Source organism: Hippichthys cyanospilos, chromosome 15, assembly GCF_059441005.1.
Source record: "Hippichthys cyanospilos isolate Australia breed blue-spotted pipefish chromosome 15, RoL_Hcya_1.0, whole genome shotgun sequence".
In the NCBI taxonomy this organism is placed as follows: Eukaryota; Metazoa; Chordata; class Actinopteri; order Syngnathiformes; family Syngnathidae; genus Hippichthys; species Hippichthys cyanospilos.
The window spans coordinates 1501330-1515609 of record NC_142383.1 but is presented as its reverse complement, the minus strand read 5'-3'; the positions used below and the strand labels follow the sequence as shown (position 1 = coordinate 1515609).

The following is a 14280-nucleotide window of genomic DNA, read 5'->3' as shown; positions in this document are numbered from 1 at the left end:
GGTTAACTATGCACGCGCCTCCTTCGTATTTTTTTATTATCTCCTGCTTGGTTTCTATTGTCATCATCCTCTTACTTCTTCCTTTACCACCACTTACAATTTTAGAAGCCGTGTCTAACACATAAAGTTTGCAAAGTCTTCACAACATTTCTTCCTTCCGTTTTTGACTCATTTTCTCTCCTTCCTTCCGTCCCGACCAGCTGTGCCATCAAGCTAGATAAAGGCGTTCGGCCAATAGCATATCGGCATTGCTGTGATTGACGTGACGCCAGCCAATAGCATCTCCGTGAGTGAGACCGTGACTGACACCGTGACTGAGACAGTGATTGTGACATTGTAAGAGCAATGTCGTTCCACGTTGCCGTGACAAGCTTTAACTACTGATTTTGATGACGTGGCAAAGCGAAAATATATGAACAAATACAATAGCCGGCATGTCAGATTGCTCGTAAGGTGAATGGTCTGTGCGTAAGTGGGGGACAAAAAACACAGCGGACCACGCTGAGTCGAAGTCGAAATGTTCGTAAAAGAGGGTGTTCGTAAACCGGGGGCCGACTGTATATATATATATATATATATATATATATATATATATATATATATATATATATATATATATATATATATATATATATATATATATATTTACACTCACACACACAGAGTGGGGCCCCGTGTTACCGAGATTAATCCGTTCCGTGGTTTGGCTTGTTAGACGAATTCACCAAATGGTGGGCAATCCAAACCGATGTTAAACAGATAATGTGTTTAGAACCCCAAGGAAAAAACATCAAAATTGTACATACATATTAAAGATTGGTACCAAAATAGAACAGTAAGTGCTACGTATATGTAATATACATGTATGCAATCAGAAAACATCATAAATAAAAAATATAGAAAGGATTTATTTAGCTTTGAGTGGCGCTTGTTATGCCCATATTTCCTAGTAAGGGTAGCCCAGGCTAGCTCCAGATTTCTTGAATATCTTCATTTTCGTTTCCATATACAGTAATCCCTCATTTATCGCAGGGGTTATCTTCCGAAAATAACTTGCGCAAAGTGAAATTCGTGAAGTAGCCAACTTTATTTATTTATTTTAATTATTTTACAAGGCAATATTAAACTATAGACTAAAACCAAAAATCAAAACCTGTTTTAAAGCCCCAAATTCGTTTAAGACAATCATTTTAATATAGTAGTACAAAGTTGGAAACATTGTCACTCGCGTATTTCACAGTCCCAGCTATGTCTCTTCGTCCTGAACCTGCAGATTGAAATGAGTAGTTTTTGGGCTTTCTTTTTCTGAGCAAGAAATTTTTTATAAACTGATATGCCCGGACATCGAAATAAAGTGAAGCCTCTTATATCATAATGATACACTTGAAATTTCAATTTACTACAAGATAAATCTAGGTAAAAGTCAGATTTCCAAAGCTGTGCATTTCTCCATTGCTCTCTATGTAAGCACACAGACCGGGTGTGTGCGTTTGCTCTCGGCACGCCTATGAGTCACGTGATCGGCTCACAGAGACCAAGCTGTCAATCAATGTGCTTACTAGCAAGTTCACACATGGCAGTTACAGGAGCAAGCTTTTGGATCCTCTTGCCTTTAGTAATAAATTGACAAGTGAAAAACCAATACAGTATAGCGTCAATATTTTATTTCGAGACAACAGTAAAGCTCCTGAGCCAATCAGGATTCAGAGCACAATGCGCTGTAAAACAAAAAAAATCCACACTGTAAAAAATCAGTGAAGCAGCGAACCCGTGAAAGATGAACCGCGATACAGAGAGGGATTACTGTAAATCATCTTCTTATTCTCTCTTTAACATCACTAGCAATCTTGGGACCCGTTATTTTCTGTGCTACCTAGGCCTTGTCGTTAATATTACCTCCCTGCTGCCTTGCCCGAGCTGACTTGCCATTGCTCTGCCCCTGGTCTTCCCTGTATAGCCCCCACCAGGCTCTAAGTTTATTTTCGTTCTGAGTGTTTCTGTTGTACTTTATATTAATTTTTTGCGCCTTCTCCATCCTATTCAGTTTTTTGATTAAATCATCTTTTCGAACCTCACCCTATCAGCCCCAGCAATTATTGGTTCCACCTTTCACACGCTCCTCACCAACATGCCTCACAACCATGACAGAAGAGGCCATGAAGAACGATTTTCAGATGGCTTCAAGTAAATTCTGGGTCACCATCTGGTGTCTCAAGAGAGGGAAGCAGTGTAACATTAACACAGTGGAGATGGGGTGCTGTTGACCCCGATTTGGATTGTCAAGAATTACTGGAGGAAATGTGTCTTCCCTTGAGGATGCAGAGTATAGGGACTCTGAGTTGGACTCTTCTTTCTCTGGGGTTGAAGTCACCAAGGAAGGTTAAAAGCTCCTCAGGGACCAGGCCCCTGGAGTTCCTAAAGACTCTGGATGTTGTGGGGCTGTTTTGGCTGTCATACATCAACATCCCATGGACACTAGAGACAGTACCTCTGGATCGGCAGAATGGGGTGGTGGTCCCCCTACTTAAGGGTCTCTTCCAACTACTGAGGAATCAACTCCTGAAATGCTCTTTAAGGTCCATACAGGAGCGCTGGAGATGCCCATGTTAGGGGCTGTTTGATCTCTGTACCACCAGTGTCAGAGTTTGGTCTGCATTGTCAGCAGTGAGTCAGATTTGGTTCCGGTGAAGTTTGCGAGGCTACACTTTGACATAGATTCTATTCATTAATTTTATGGACAGAAATTCCATGCGAAGAAGATCATTGAGGGGGTCCAGTTTGGTAGTCTCAGTATCACATCTCAGCTTTTTTGCAGAAAATGTGGTACTGTTGGCTTTGTCAAGTTCCAATCTCCAATTCTTTTTGGAAAGGTATGCAGCCGAGAGTGAAGTGGTTGTGATGAAGATCAGCACCTCCAATTCCAAAACTATGGTCCTCAGCCAGAAACGGCATGCCTTCTCCTTGTTGGGGGTGAGATCATGCCCCAAGTGGTGGAATTTAATTATTTCAAGTAGTGAGGGCAGAATGGAGCTGGAGATCTACAGATGGATCTTGCATCATCTTTGCATTGTCTGCTGTGATATGGACTCTGTATTGGTCTGTTGCAGTGGTGAGCCAAATGGCGAAACTCTCAATTTACCGATCGATCTATGTTCCTACCCTCCCCCATAGTCACTCATTGTGGGTAGTGACCGAAAAAACAAGATTCCGGATACAAGTGGCCAAAATGAATTTTCCTGGGTATCTGACTCTCCCTTAATGAAATAGGATAGGAAGCTCGGTCATCCAGAAGGAACTCAATCAAGCTGCTACTCATCCACATTGAGAGCATCTGGGTAGCATGCCTCCTGGATGCTTCCCTGGTTAGGTCTTACGGGCATGTCCCAACATGTGAAGGTCCCAGGGACGACCCAGGACATGTTTTAAGGATGGCCTCAGAATGCCTTCAGATCTCCATGTACAAGGTGGATAAAGTGGCTGGGGAGAGTAAATCTGGGCTTTCTTGCTAAAGCTGCTGCCCCTATGACCCAACATCAGATAAGTCATCAAGATAGATATCTTTAAATAATGTATCAATTTCTGCTACCATATTAGTAGTCCGACATTCAGTTATAAACATGCGTGTTCTGCAAAGCATGAGTCACACTCACCTGAAGTAGTCATTCTTGCAGAGAATCATGCCCCCTTTGCTGTAACATGTGCTGCTGTATTGGCCCAGCTGAGCATGGCAGCAGGAGCACTTCAGGCAGTGCGTGTGCCAGTATTGCTCCATGGAAAAAAGGAGGAAGCGGTCTGCAATTCGACCTCCGCATCCCGCACAGGACTGGCCTGCTGTTACCCCCATCACACCCACTGTGGGCACCTCCAACCTGCTGTTCACCATCACACCTAGAGAGGGACTGGAAAAAGTACAGATCTGAACAAGATTTCCTGAAATTAATGTCCATGCCACACATTTTGAAAAAAAAATGTTATTAGAATTGCAGTCATTGTTTTTCGCACTTAAATTTGAGAATTTAATTCACTGCATATACTTGAAGAATTTATACAAACCAATATGCAGTAATTGTGTACTGCATACAGGACATCTGCCTTACAGATCTGATGTTAAAGGTTCAAACTCAGGGTAAGCCCTGCCAGTGTGAAGTCTTTATCTTCATCCTCAGGCTCCCTTCTACATTTGAAAAACATTTTTACTTGGAGTCAACTGTCAGATGTAATTGATGGTTTGTTTTTACGTGCCATAGGATTATTGTGACCAGTTCAGGGTATACTGCGCTTCTAAATGTCTTAATGAGGATCAGAGATCTAGAAAAGGATTGAGTTAATTTTCTTTTGCATATTGCTGGCATTGGCTGGAATCCTTGCATCTCCAAAATATTCACTTTTAAGGAGACTTAAAAAATGACATGTTTGTTCTCCCATTACCATTGCATTGTGAAAGAGACTTTAGGTTGGTCATTAATTTGTAAATTTAACAACCACATACGTGGAGTAACCAATAACAAAATCTTTTGAAAAAAGATTAAATTCACCAAAATTTGGTGGTTATGGTTCTGTCTGATGCCAAAAATATAGTTTATTTTAATGGACTCAGTGGCTGTACACCTGTCACCTATCTGTGATCTAAAGACTATTTATGTGAAGCCGGAACTGTCAGATGAAGTCGGATTATTTCTTGCTTATTCCCTGTTGTTCCTGAGCTCCTTGTTGCATACTCTTGTTTTTTCTTGTCAAGTCCGTATTTTACATTTTGCCTTTAGTTGATACTTTGCCTTTTTCTCCAAGTTATTATGCGTGAGCATTTTCTGTTGTTACTTTTGATGCCTCCTGTGACCTCGCGATGACATCTTATGGCTGCTCTGCCTTCCCAGTGAGTAGTTGGTTCTTAGTATACAATATTCTATTGACTTTCTCAAGGACACTCTTAGTTGTTTATTTCAAAGTCAAAGTCAAGTCAAAGTCAAGTTTATTGTCAATTTCTTCACATGTGCTTAACATACAAAGGAATCAAAATTATATTTCTCACTATCCTCTGTGTTTTACATGTACAATAACAAAGTGCAGGTGCGCAAGAAGAGACAATCCTAAAACCTAGATTCTTATCAATAGTAATGTGCAGTATGTTAGGGCTACTTTGCCTAGTGTTGCTAAACTAATAACTAAAACTAAAAACTAAATACGACAAACCAGGTATGGCAAGAGTACCCCAAGACAAGATATAAGTAGCAGCGTATGACAAGACAATCCAACAGTACGAGACAAAGCAAGACAACTCTGATTGTGGTTGTCTCAGCTGTGTGCATTTGAGGTAGTTGTAATAGTTCTAAGAGTAATCGCTAGTGCAAGAGAAGTATAATTATAAATAAATATGGCAGCAGCAAGCCTGTGCAAATTTTGCAAGTGCATGAGCATAGTTTGAGTTTAGGTGGGGGGGACTCCAATGAACTAAACTTCGTCTGCCAGCTAGGTGTTTCTTCTGGCTGGAGCTGAGTGTGGGAGGGGGGAGGGGAGAGAGAGAGAGCTCAGCAGTTTCACGGGTGGGAAGGGGGGAGAGTTCAGCAGTCTCACGGCCTGGTGGATAAAGCTGTTCGTGAGTCTGGTGGTGCGGGAGCGGAGGCTTCTGTACCTCTTTCCGGAGGGCAGGAGGCTGAACAGACTGTGTGCAGGGTGGCTTGTATTGGTGAAAATCGTGATGGCTTTGGCTGAGGTGGTTGGTGTACAGGTCTTGCAGGGAGGGGAGTGGAGCACCAATAATCCTCTCAGCTGTCCTCACGTTGCTTTGTAGAGCCTTCCTGTTATAGACAGTGCAGCTCCCGCCCCACACGGTGATGCAGCTGGTGAGGATGCTTTCGATGGTTCCTCTGTAGAATGTGGTCATGCTGGGCGGCGCCGCACTTGCCCGCTTCAGTTTGCGTAGGAAGTAGAGACGCCGCTGTGCTTTCTTGGCCAGAGACGAGTGTTGAGACGCCGCTGTGCTTTCTTGGCCAGAGATGCAGTGTTGGTGGTCCAGGAGAGGTCATCGCTGATGTGCACCCCCAGGAACTTGGTGCTGCTCACCCTCTCCGCTGCAGCACCGTCGATGGTCAGTGGGGGGTGTTGGGTGTGGCCTCTCTGGAAGCTGACAACCATCTCTTTGGTCCTGCTGATGTTTAGCAGGAGGTTGTTGTCTTTGCACCATCTGGTTAGAAGCTCCATTTCTTTCCTGTAGTGGGTCTCGTTACCGTTGGAGATGAGGCCCACCAGTGTTGTGTCGTCAGCAAACAACGAGGTGGTTGTAGCTGTGGGTTGCTGTGCAGTCGTGTGTCAATAGGGTGAAGAGGAGGGGGCTGAATTCGCAGCCTTGTGGGGCCCCTGTGCTTAGGGTGATCATACCTGAAATTTTGTTGCCAACACACACCACAAGTTGCGTGAGGAAATCCAGCAGCCAGTTGAAGAGTGAGGTGCTGAGGCCCAGTTTGTCCAGTTTGCAGGTGAGTTGTTGTGGTATTATGGTGTTGAACGCTGAGATGAAGTCTATGAACAGCATTCTCACATATGAGTCTTTCTTGTCCAGGTGGGTGAGTACCGTGTGGAGGGCAGAAGCAGATTGCATCATCTGTGGATCGCTTTGCCCTGTAAGCGAACTGGTACGGGTCCAGTCTGGGGGGCAGGATGGATTTTATGTGTGACAGAACTAGTCATTCAAAGCACTTCATGATGATGGGTATCAGTGCCACCGGACGATAGTCGTTGAAGCAGAATGGGGAGGATTTCTTTGGCACCGGTATGATGGTGGCAGCGTTGAAGCCTGATGGCACAATGGCTTGTCTCAGGGAGGTATTAAAGATCTGTAAAAACATCTCTCAGCTCCTCTGCACAGTCTTTCAGCACCCTGCCAGGGATGTTGTCTGGACCTGCCGCTTTTCGAGTGTTGATGGCGGAGAGTGTCCTCCTCACACTGGCAGCAGATGGACACAGAGGCTGGTCGTGCGAAGGTGGTGGTGTTTTCTGTGGGCGGGTGGTGTTCTGTTCCTTAAAGCATGCAAAAAAACTGTTTAGGTTGTTGAGCAGAGTGATGTCGCTCTCACAGGTTTGTGGTGCAGGTTTGTAATCTGTAATAGCCTGAATGTCCATAGGCTGTGTTCATTCTTGCTGTCCTTGAAGTGGGATGTTTTCTTATTTGTGTATTCTTGTTTGGCTGTCCTGATGCCACGGGACAGGTTGGCTCTCGCTGTTCTCAGGGCTAATTTAACCCCAGCTTTGAAGGCCTTGTCCCTGGCCCTCAACAGCCTGTGGACATCTCCTGTTAGCCATGGCTTCTGGTTGGCCCATGTGGTGATCCTCTTGATGTGGGTCACGTCGTCCACGCATTTGGTGATGTAGGAGGTCACTGTGTCTGTGTACTCCTCAATATCTATGATGCTGTTGTAGGTGGCTGCTTCCCAGTCTGTTGACTCAAAGCAGTCCTGTAGGGCTGAGGTCGCCTCCTTTGGCCACACCCTTACTTCTTTCAGTGCAGGTTTGATGACTTACACTCTTGTCTGTATGCAGGCATTAGCATAATGGTGAGGTAGTCAGAGTCACCAATGTGGGGGAGGGGGTGGCTATGTACGCTCCTTTGTGCTGAGTATAGACACAGTCCAAAAAGTTATGTCCTCTTGTTGCAAAATGGATTTGTTGATGAAACAAGGGAAGAACAGTTTTCAGATCAGCATGGTTGAAATCCCCAGCGAGGATGATGAACCCGTCTGGTTGTGCTATTTGTTGTTCACTGACAGCCTGGTACAGTTCATTCAGCGTCGTACTTCTGTTGCTGTTGTTAGTTGGGGGAATGTAGGTAGCGACCAGCAGGATTGAACTTATCTCCCTTGGCAAGTAGAAGGGGCGACACTTCACATTCATGAATTACGCTAGAGGTGAGCAGTGTTTGTATACTACAGAGGCATCCCGGCTCTACGCTTCGCGGATGTCAACACACACGCCGCCACCGTGCGACTTCCACCCATCTGCGAGAGCCCTGTCGGATCTGTAGCATGTTAGCTGCTGTAGTTGTATAGCGGAGTCTGGAATGTTACTATTTAGCCATGTTTCAGTGAAAACTAACACACAACAGTCACTCACTTTTCGGTTTGCTGATCTCAGAAGTCAGATATCATCAATTTTGTTGTCCAGTGATCGAACGTTCGCCAAAAGAATAGATGGTATGGCAGGGCAGGTTGGGTTAGCCTCTAGCCTAGCTCGGATGCCTCCGCGCTTGCCCCACTTCCTTGCACCGCTTCCGGCGCCTCCTTTCCGGGGGAAGGGTAGCAGGCGAGTCCGTTGAATTAGCAGGCCGTCGTAGCAGCCCCAGTTCCCTTAGGGAGTTCTCCAGTTCCGTGTTTAAAACTTGGCAAATCTTGCTTCTCCGGATGTATAAGAAGACCCGTCGACTGTACACGTATTGTGGCGTAAACTGACCGGAAAAACAACACATTTTCGGAAGAACGAGTGGCCGCTGCGTCTACACGCGCCGCCATCTTGGAATCAGTCATTTATTTGCGACAGTGCTAATTCTAACGTGTTTTTCTGTTGGTACTTTGTAATTTATTTTTGCTTCATGTATTACGTGCTCTTTTTGTTATTAAATAATTTCCCTTTGAGTCTCTAGTCCAGTCCTCAGACTGGACAGTGAAATTTGGTGACCTCCTGTTATTAAAAAAAAATATTGACGTGATTAAACATTTTCAAATTCCTCGGCACCTACATCAGCGAGGATATCATCTGGTCCCACATGACTCGATAAATCATCAAGAAGTCCCAACAGAGACTGTACTTTCTGAGGAGATTGAAGAAATTTGGCATGGCAGCAAAGATTCTCAATAACTTCTACAGATGTACAATCCAAAGTGTCCTCCCCTCCTTCGTTACAGTCTGGTATGGCAACTGCACAGTGCAAGACAGTAAGGCTTTCCAGCGTGTGATCAAGTCCTCACAGCACATCTGTGGAGCAGCCCTACCCTCACTGCAGGACATTTACCACACCGTGGTTCTGCGGAGGACACACAACCTCATCAAGGACAAGACACACCCACAAAATGATCTGTTTGAACTTCTGCCATCAGGCAGACTCTACAGGAGCCTGAGGGTCAGGACTGTCGGACTGGCAAACAGCTTCTACCCACAAGCCATCCGGATTCTCAACAAATCCCTCACGCACTAATCTGCCTCTTACTGCAAGCATTAATAATATTTTGCACGACATGTATCAAGTTTGGGTGGCAACGCTGGCATGATCGCAGGGATAGAGGTCCCAAAAGCAGAGAGGCTCCAAGGCAGAAGATGCATGTAATAATCCATAGTTCATTTTTGACACGGCAGGCAGGAACGAACAGCAGAGAAAACAAAGAACACAGCGGAAAAGTCCAAAATACCTGCAGGCAGGAGAAACGGGAAAACTCTACCAGACGGGTGGCATTCGAGAACGCAGACGGAGGCACAGGACGGTTGGCATGGGAATATTATTCGCACCGTTGTTTCTGTTTGTTGTTATATTGCTATTAATTTATCTGCTCAATTATGGGATGTAGTCAGCTGCTCCGGGAAGAATGAATAAAAAAAAATCATTGTGTGGTATAATAATACAATATGTAACCCCAGTAAAATATAAATAGAACAAAAAGAGGAAAGAAATAAAACCAAACTGAAGTGAGCCTCAACAACTAACACAACATTGTGGAACAAGTCAATCTACCTATGTATATATATATATATATATATATATATATATTATTATTTTTTTTTTTCAAGTCAACCTATTTATATACATGTTGTTATAAATAGATATCAATGAATAACAATAGGTACATGTACATTGAATATACTGTACAACCCTTAGATGAACATTCTATGACTACCTGTTCAAATTAACATAGTTTAAGGTGCCCCTCTCCCATGGAGGAAGTGGCGAAACCACAGCCTAATTGAATCAGGGCACACCTGTTCCCTGATTGCAGTCAGTAAAACTCACTGGACAGTCAACCGCTCTGACTCCTAACACTCTCCAAATCTTTCACCACAACGGTGTCATTTCAGAAAGATAAGACACGTCAAGATTAAGATTTAACACAGACAAGTTTTGGCCAGCTTCCCTCCCCCCCTCCCCTACATATACAAATGACAATAAAAATCTAGAATCTTGAATCTGCTTGTTATTGAAATTTATAGTGAGTTAAAAAAAATGTTAATCTCTAATTTTTTATTTAAATTTAATCAGGAAGAAACCCATTGAGATTTACATCTCTTTTGCAAGGATGTCCCGGGTAGGAGTTTACAGAATCCAAAAGTTAACAAAGGTTCAGAGGGGAGGAATGGAGGACAGTATAAGAAAAGAAAAGAAAAGAAAAAAATAATAACAATGAAAAACAAAAATGTTAAAAGCAGCAGTACAGTAAATTATTTGCAAGAACAACTAGTAACAAGGAGTTTGGAGGCAGCATGTTTGAATTGAGCAAAAGATAGGAGAGCTGAATTTCAAGTGGAATTGCAAATCATTTCATGCCCATGGATCAAAATAGGACAAACTTTTTCTCCCTATCTCAGTCCTAATAGTGGGAACCTCAAAACTCAGCCAGCTGTTTGACCTGAGGTTTGAAGTGGAATGAACCTTATTAATTTGCAGCAGATGTATTGTGGAAGGGCACCAGAAGCAGCTTTCTAAATCATCTGATACCACTGTGATGGTCTTTGATTGTTGAGGGATGATAGTCCTGTAAGGGAATATAGGGTGCAGTGGTGGGTTCTGAAGGATGAATTTGTTATAAATCTCAGGGCAGAGTGATAAATAGGATCCAATTTTGCCAGGGTATTGGGATATGCTATTCTATAGATTGTGTCGCCGTAATCAAGCTGTCATAGAAATAGGCTTTTGACAAGACAGATTCGCGTGGAAGTAGAGAAACAAGATCTGGATCTGTATAGAAAACTACGAATTTGAGTTTAGTTGACAATTGGGAAATGTGATGTTTGAATTTTAGGTCTTTATCCAACCATATACCCAGATATTTATGAGTCCACCAGCTCAATTACGGAGCCGTCCAGGGCTGTAATTGAGGGTAGGTCAGCGATGGAGGGGTGGTTGAAGAGTATCATTTTAGTTTTGTTTGTATTGAGGACTAGTTTTGCATTTATCAGGGAATATTGCAAAGAGATAAAGTCAAGTTGAAGGTTGACAAAGGCTGAGTCAAGAGAAGTTGATGAAGTGTATAGAATGGTATCATCAGCATACATATGGTAAGAGGAGAACCTAAGGTTATCACAGATATTGTTAATATAGATTAAGAAAAGTAAGTAATGGACCTAGAACTGACCCTTGACCCTTAGGGTTAATGGATTTGATATTTCTGTACCAAGCCTGACAGACTGGACACGATCGGCGAAGTAACTTTTGAACCACATGAATGAGTGGTGACTGAATCCAATAGTTTGAATAATGGTATCGAAGGCAAGATCAATGAATAATGCTAGACGTAATTTTCTATTATCAGCAGCTAATTGTATTTTTTCAAGGACCTTAAGAGTGGTGGTAATTGTGCTATGTCTAGGTCTAATGGGTTAAGGATATTGTGCGAATTTAGCAAATGGCGAAGCTGGGTAGAAACCAGGGACTCAATTTTGCAAGACTTGAGAGATTAGAAATTGGTCTGTAATTGTTCAAATCAGAGGGGTCTCCTGAGGAAATTTTTGGGTAGAGATAGATAAATTGAAGATATCAGTCAGAGGCTGTGCTATAATTGTAGCAGATAATTGGAGAAAAAAATGTGTCAAGACAATCAGGCCCTGCCGATTTTTTAACATCTAAAGCCTTTAGGGAATGCAAAACTTCAGATATACACATGGGTGTGACCATGATTTAATTTGCTTACTGACTGTTAGTGCATTGCAAACTTTTTGTGTAATTGAGTGAGTAGTAGTTTCTGTAGATTGTCTGCTGGCGCCTTGATCAAATCTACCAAGTCACATTAAACCAACTGCGACACAACTTAAACCTCGTTATAGCTACAGTCGAACACACTTGTCTGCTGACCACTCGATGGGTCGCAAAGCGGTGTGCCAAATTACCAAACAGTGAACACATGCGTCTGTTCAGGGCCTCATAGGTTTAGTCACTGAAATGACCTGTTATGGTGGCACAGTACTTCCCATAAAGAATCATATGCCCTAATGCTACGTTCAAAAGGAGCACGTCGTTTACGCTCCACGCGAGGCGTTTTGTCGCAAGGTCAAGATGAAGTTCACTTTCCACGCATCAGTGGCACGTGAGGGGAGGGGAGTGAGCCTGCTGTGCACTTTACAGTGGATCGGGAAAGGAAAGCATTGCTGATAACTTTCACTTTTCCGGGATGTGGCAGAGCCAATATTTTCTCCGACAGCACCTTTATTCTTTTTTTTTTACACTGCGTGTCCCTCGCTCTACGGCAATACTCGTCTACCATAAAAAAATAAAATAAAATTTCACCGTGCTAAATACTGTGCTGTCAGTGCTGCACTATTGTTATCTTAGCACAGTAACTATGGTTCAACAGCTGTTAAAAAAGGTAGCAAACGCTGCACATACCAGTTGTCCCAAGTTCTCCCTTCCGCCTTTCTACAAGCCAGGTGAGTGCTCTTGCTTGGCTCCGTGTTTGTATTGAAAGCTCACCTGGCCCGTGTTGGGTAGCTCCGGGTGGGCGTCATGATTCATTCCTGCTCCCCGTGTGAGCAGTTGAACGTTCCCGAAGCTGATTGGCTGACGCGACACGACACGCAACAAAAGTTAAACATTTTTTACTTCTTGCGTCACGTGTAATTACACGCCGTGCGTCCTCCATCGCGTCGCCTGACGCGTCATCGCGCCCGTCGCGCGAACTATATTGACTACAATACAAAACAGTCCGCTATCGCGCTCCATCTGAGCGTAGCGTTAGGGTGGACAATATTTCAATTATCGCGTGCACACGCAAGCAACATACAGATTACACATCCATTAGAGATTAGACAAAAACATTGTATAGTACATACCTTGAAATTTATTTCTACTATGAGAAATTTTGAATGATATTTTTCCTCTGCATAGATGCATTTTACTCTGCTATGTCTTGGCGGGTTAGGTGTCACAACCAGGTGTTGAAGTGGTTGGTTGCCGAACTCGAAAGCAGGAGAGTAACCACCAATGCCATGCCTCTAAACCCCCAACCTACCGGCCTATGGAAAACATCTTTCATCCGGAGAGAAAAGAGGAAAAAGAGGGATCAAGTCATCTGCTCCAGATCCAGGCCCACTGATAGCAGCCTGAGACTGGGAAATGGGGCTGGACCTCAGCCAGAGGCTCGCCTTCCCACCAAAAATTGCAGCTACCATCCTGCGCCCAGACCTTGTCCTCTGGTCCAAGTCTTGCTGGCGTATCTTCATCGTTGAACTGACCGTCCCATGGAAAGATACCATCGATGAGGCATTTGAACAGAAGAGACTGCGGTATGCCGACCTGCAGCTGAAGCAGAGGGGCGGGGCTGTAACGTGAAGGTGTTTCCAGTGGAGGTCGGCTGTGGAGGCTTTGTAGCCAGATCCACCACAAGGCTCCTGAAGGAAGTAGGGATCAAAGGGCAGGCCCAACGCACAGCAATTAAAGAATTTGCCACTGCAGCAAAAAGGAGCAGTCGCTGGCTGTTGCTGAAACATAAGAACGCAACATGGGATGCCAAATGACCGTGTGGTGTCACCGCACGCTACACACAGGGCTGATCATCCCGGGGCGGGATATGTTGTAAGTGGCCAAAACACCCATTGATGCTTGGGGCAAACAACTGATGATGTGGCGGGCTGGTCGCACCACGTGGTCAATGCCAAATTCCACCCCACTCAAGAGGACATCTCCAACGATGGTGAATTGATGTACTGAATATTAGGGATCTTTAACAACTAGTCTTTTTAAGAAGTCTTCAGCCTACTAATTAAAAAAAAAAAATCACTGCAGTTGCCTGCATTTTTGGGTCTCCCTCCTTCCACACCTCCACTCACCATGCCCACAAATAATGTGTGTATTTTCTACCAAAAGAAATACACTCTCTGGCAACAACATTGTGCTCAGTATAGAACTTTAATGCACTTGCCATTGGAAAAAAGAAAAAATGCAAATTTTCAGTGATGTAAAATAGAACATAACACTGTAATTAGAAACTAATCGCAAAATCCACATGGGGATTTTTGTGAGCAGTGATTGCATTAAAGAATTTTCCGTTTTCCGTGAATCCTTATTTTACAGTAGAGTCAAGAGGATTGACGGGA

At 43.7% G+C, this 14280-nt stretch overlaps 1 protein-coding gene across 6 annotated transcripts in view; it reads right to left on the bottom strand.

Annotated features, from left to right (window-relative positions):
- lmo4la (LIM domain only 4-like a) overlaps positions 1–14280 on the bottom strand; it is a 98966-nt gene that overhangs the window by 16030 nt on the left and 68656 nt on the right. For all 6 annotated transcript variants that reach the window (XM_088434356.1, XM_088434355.1, XM_088434354.1 and 3 more), the window contains one exon: positions 3651–3899. In XM_088434356.1, coding sequence (XP_088290482.1) covers positions 3651–3883 — 233 coding nt within the window. In that variant the 5' untranslated portion in view covers positions 3884–3899. The remainder of the gene's footprint in view (positions 1–3650; positions 3900–14280) is intronic.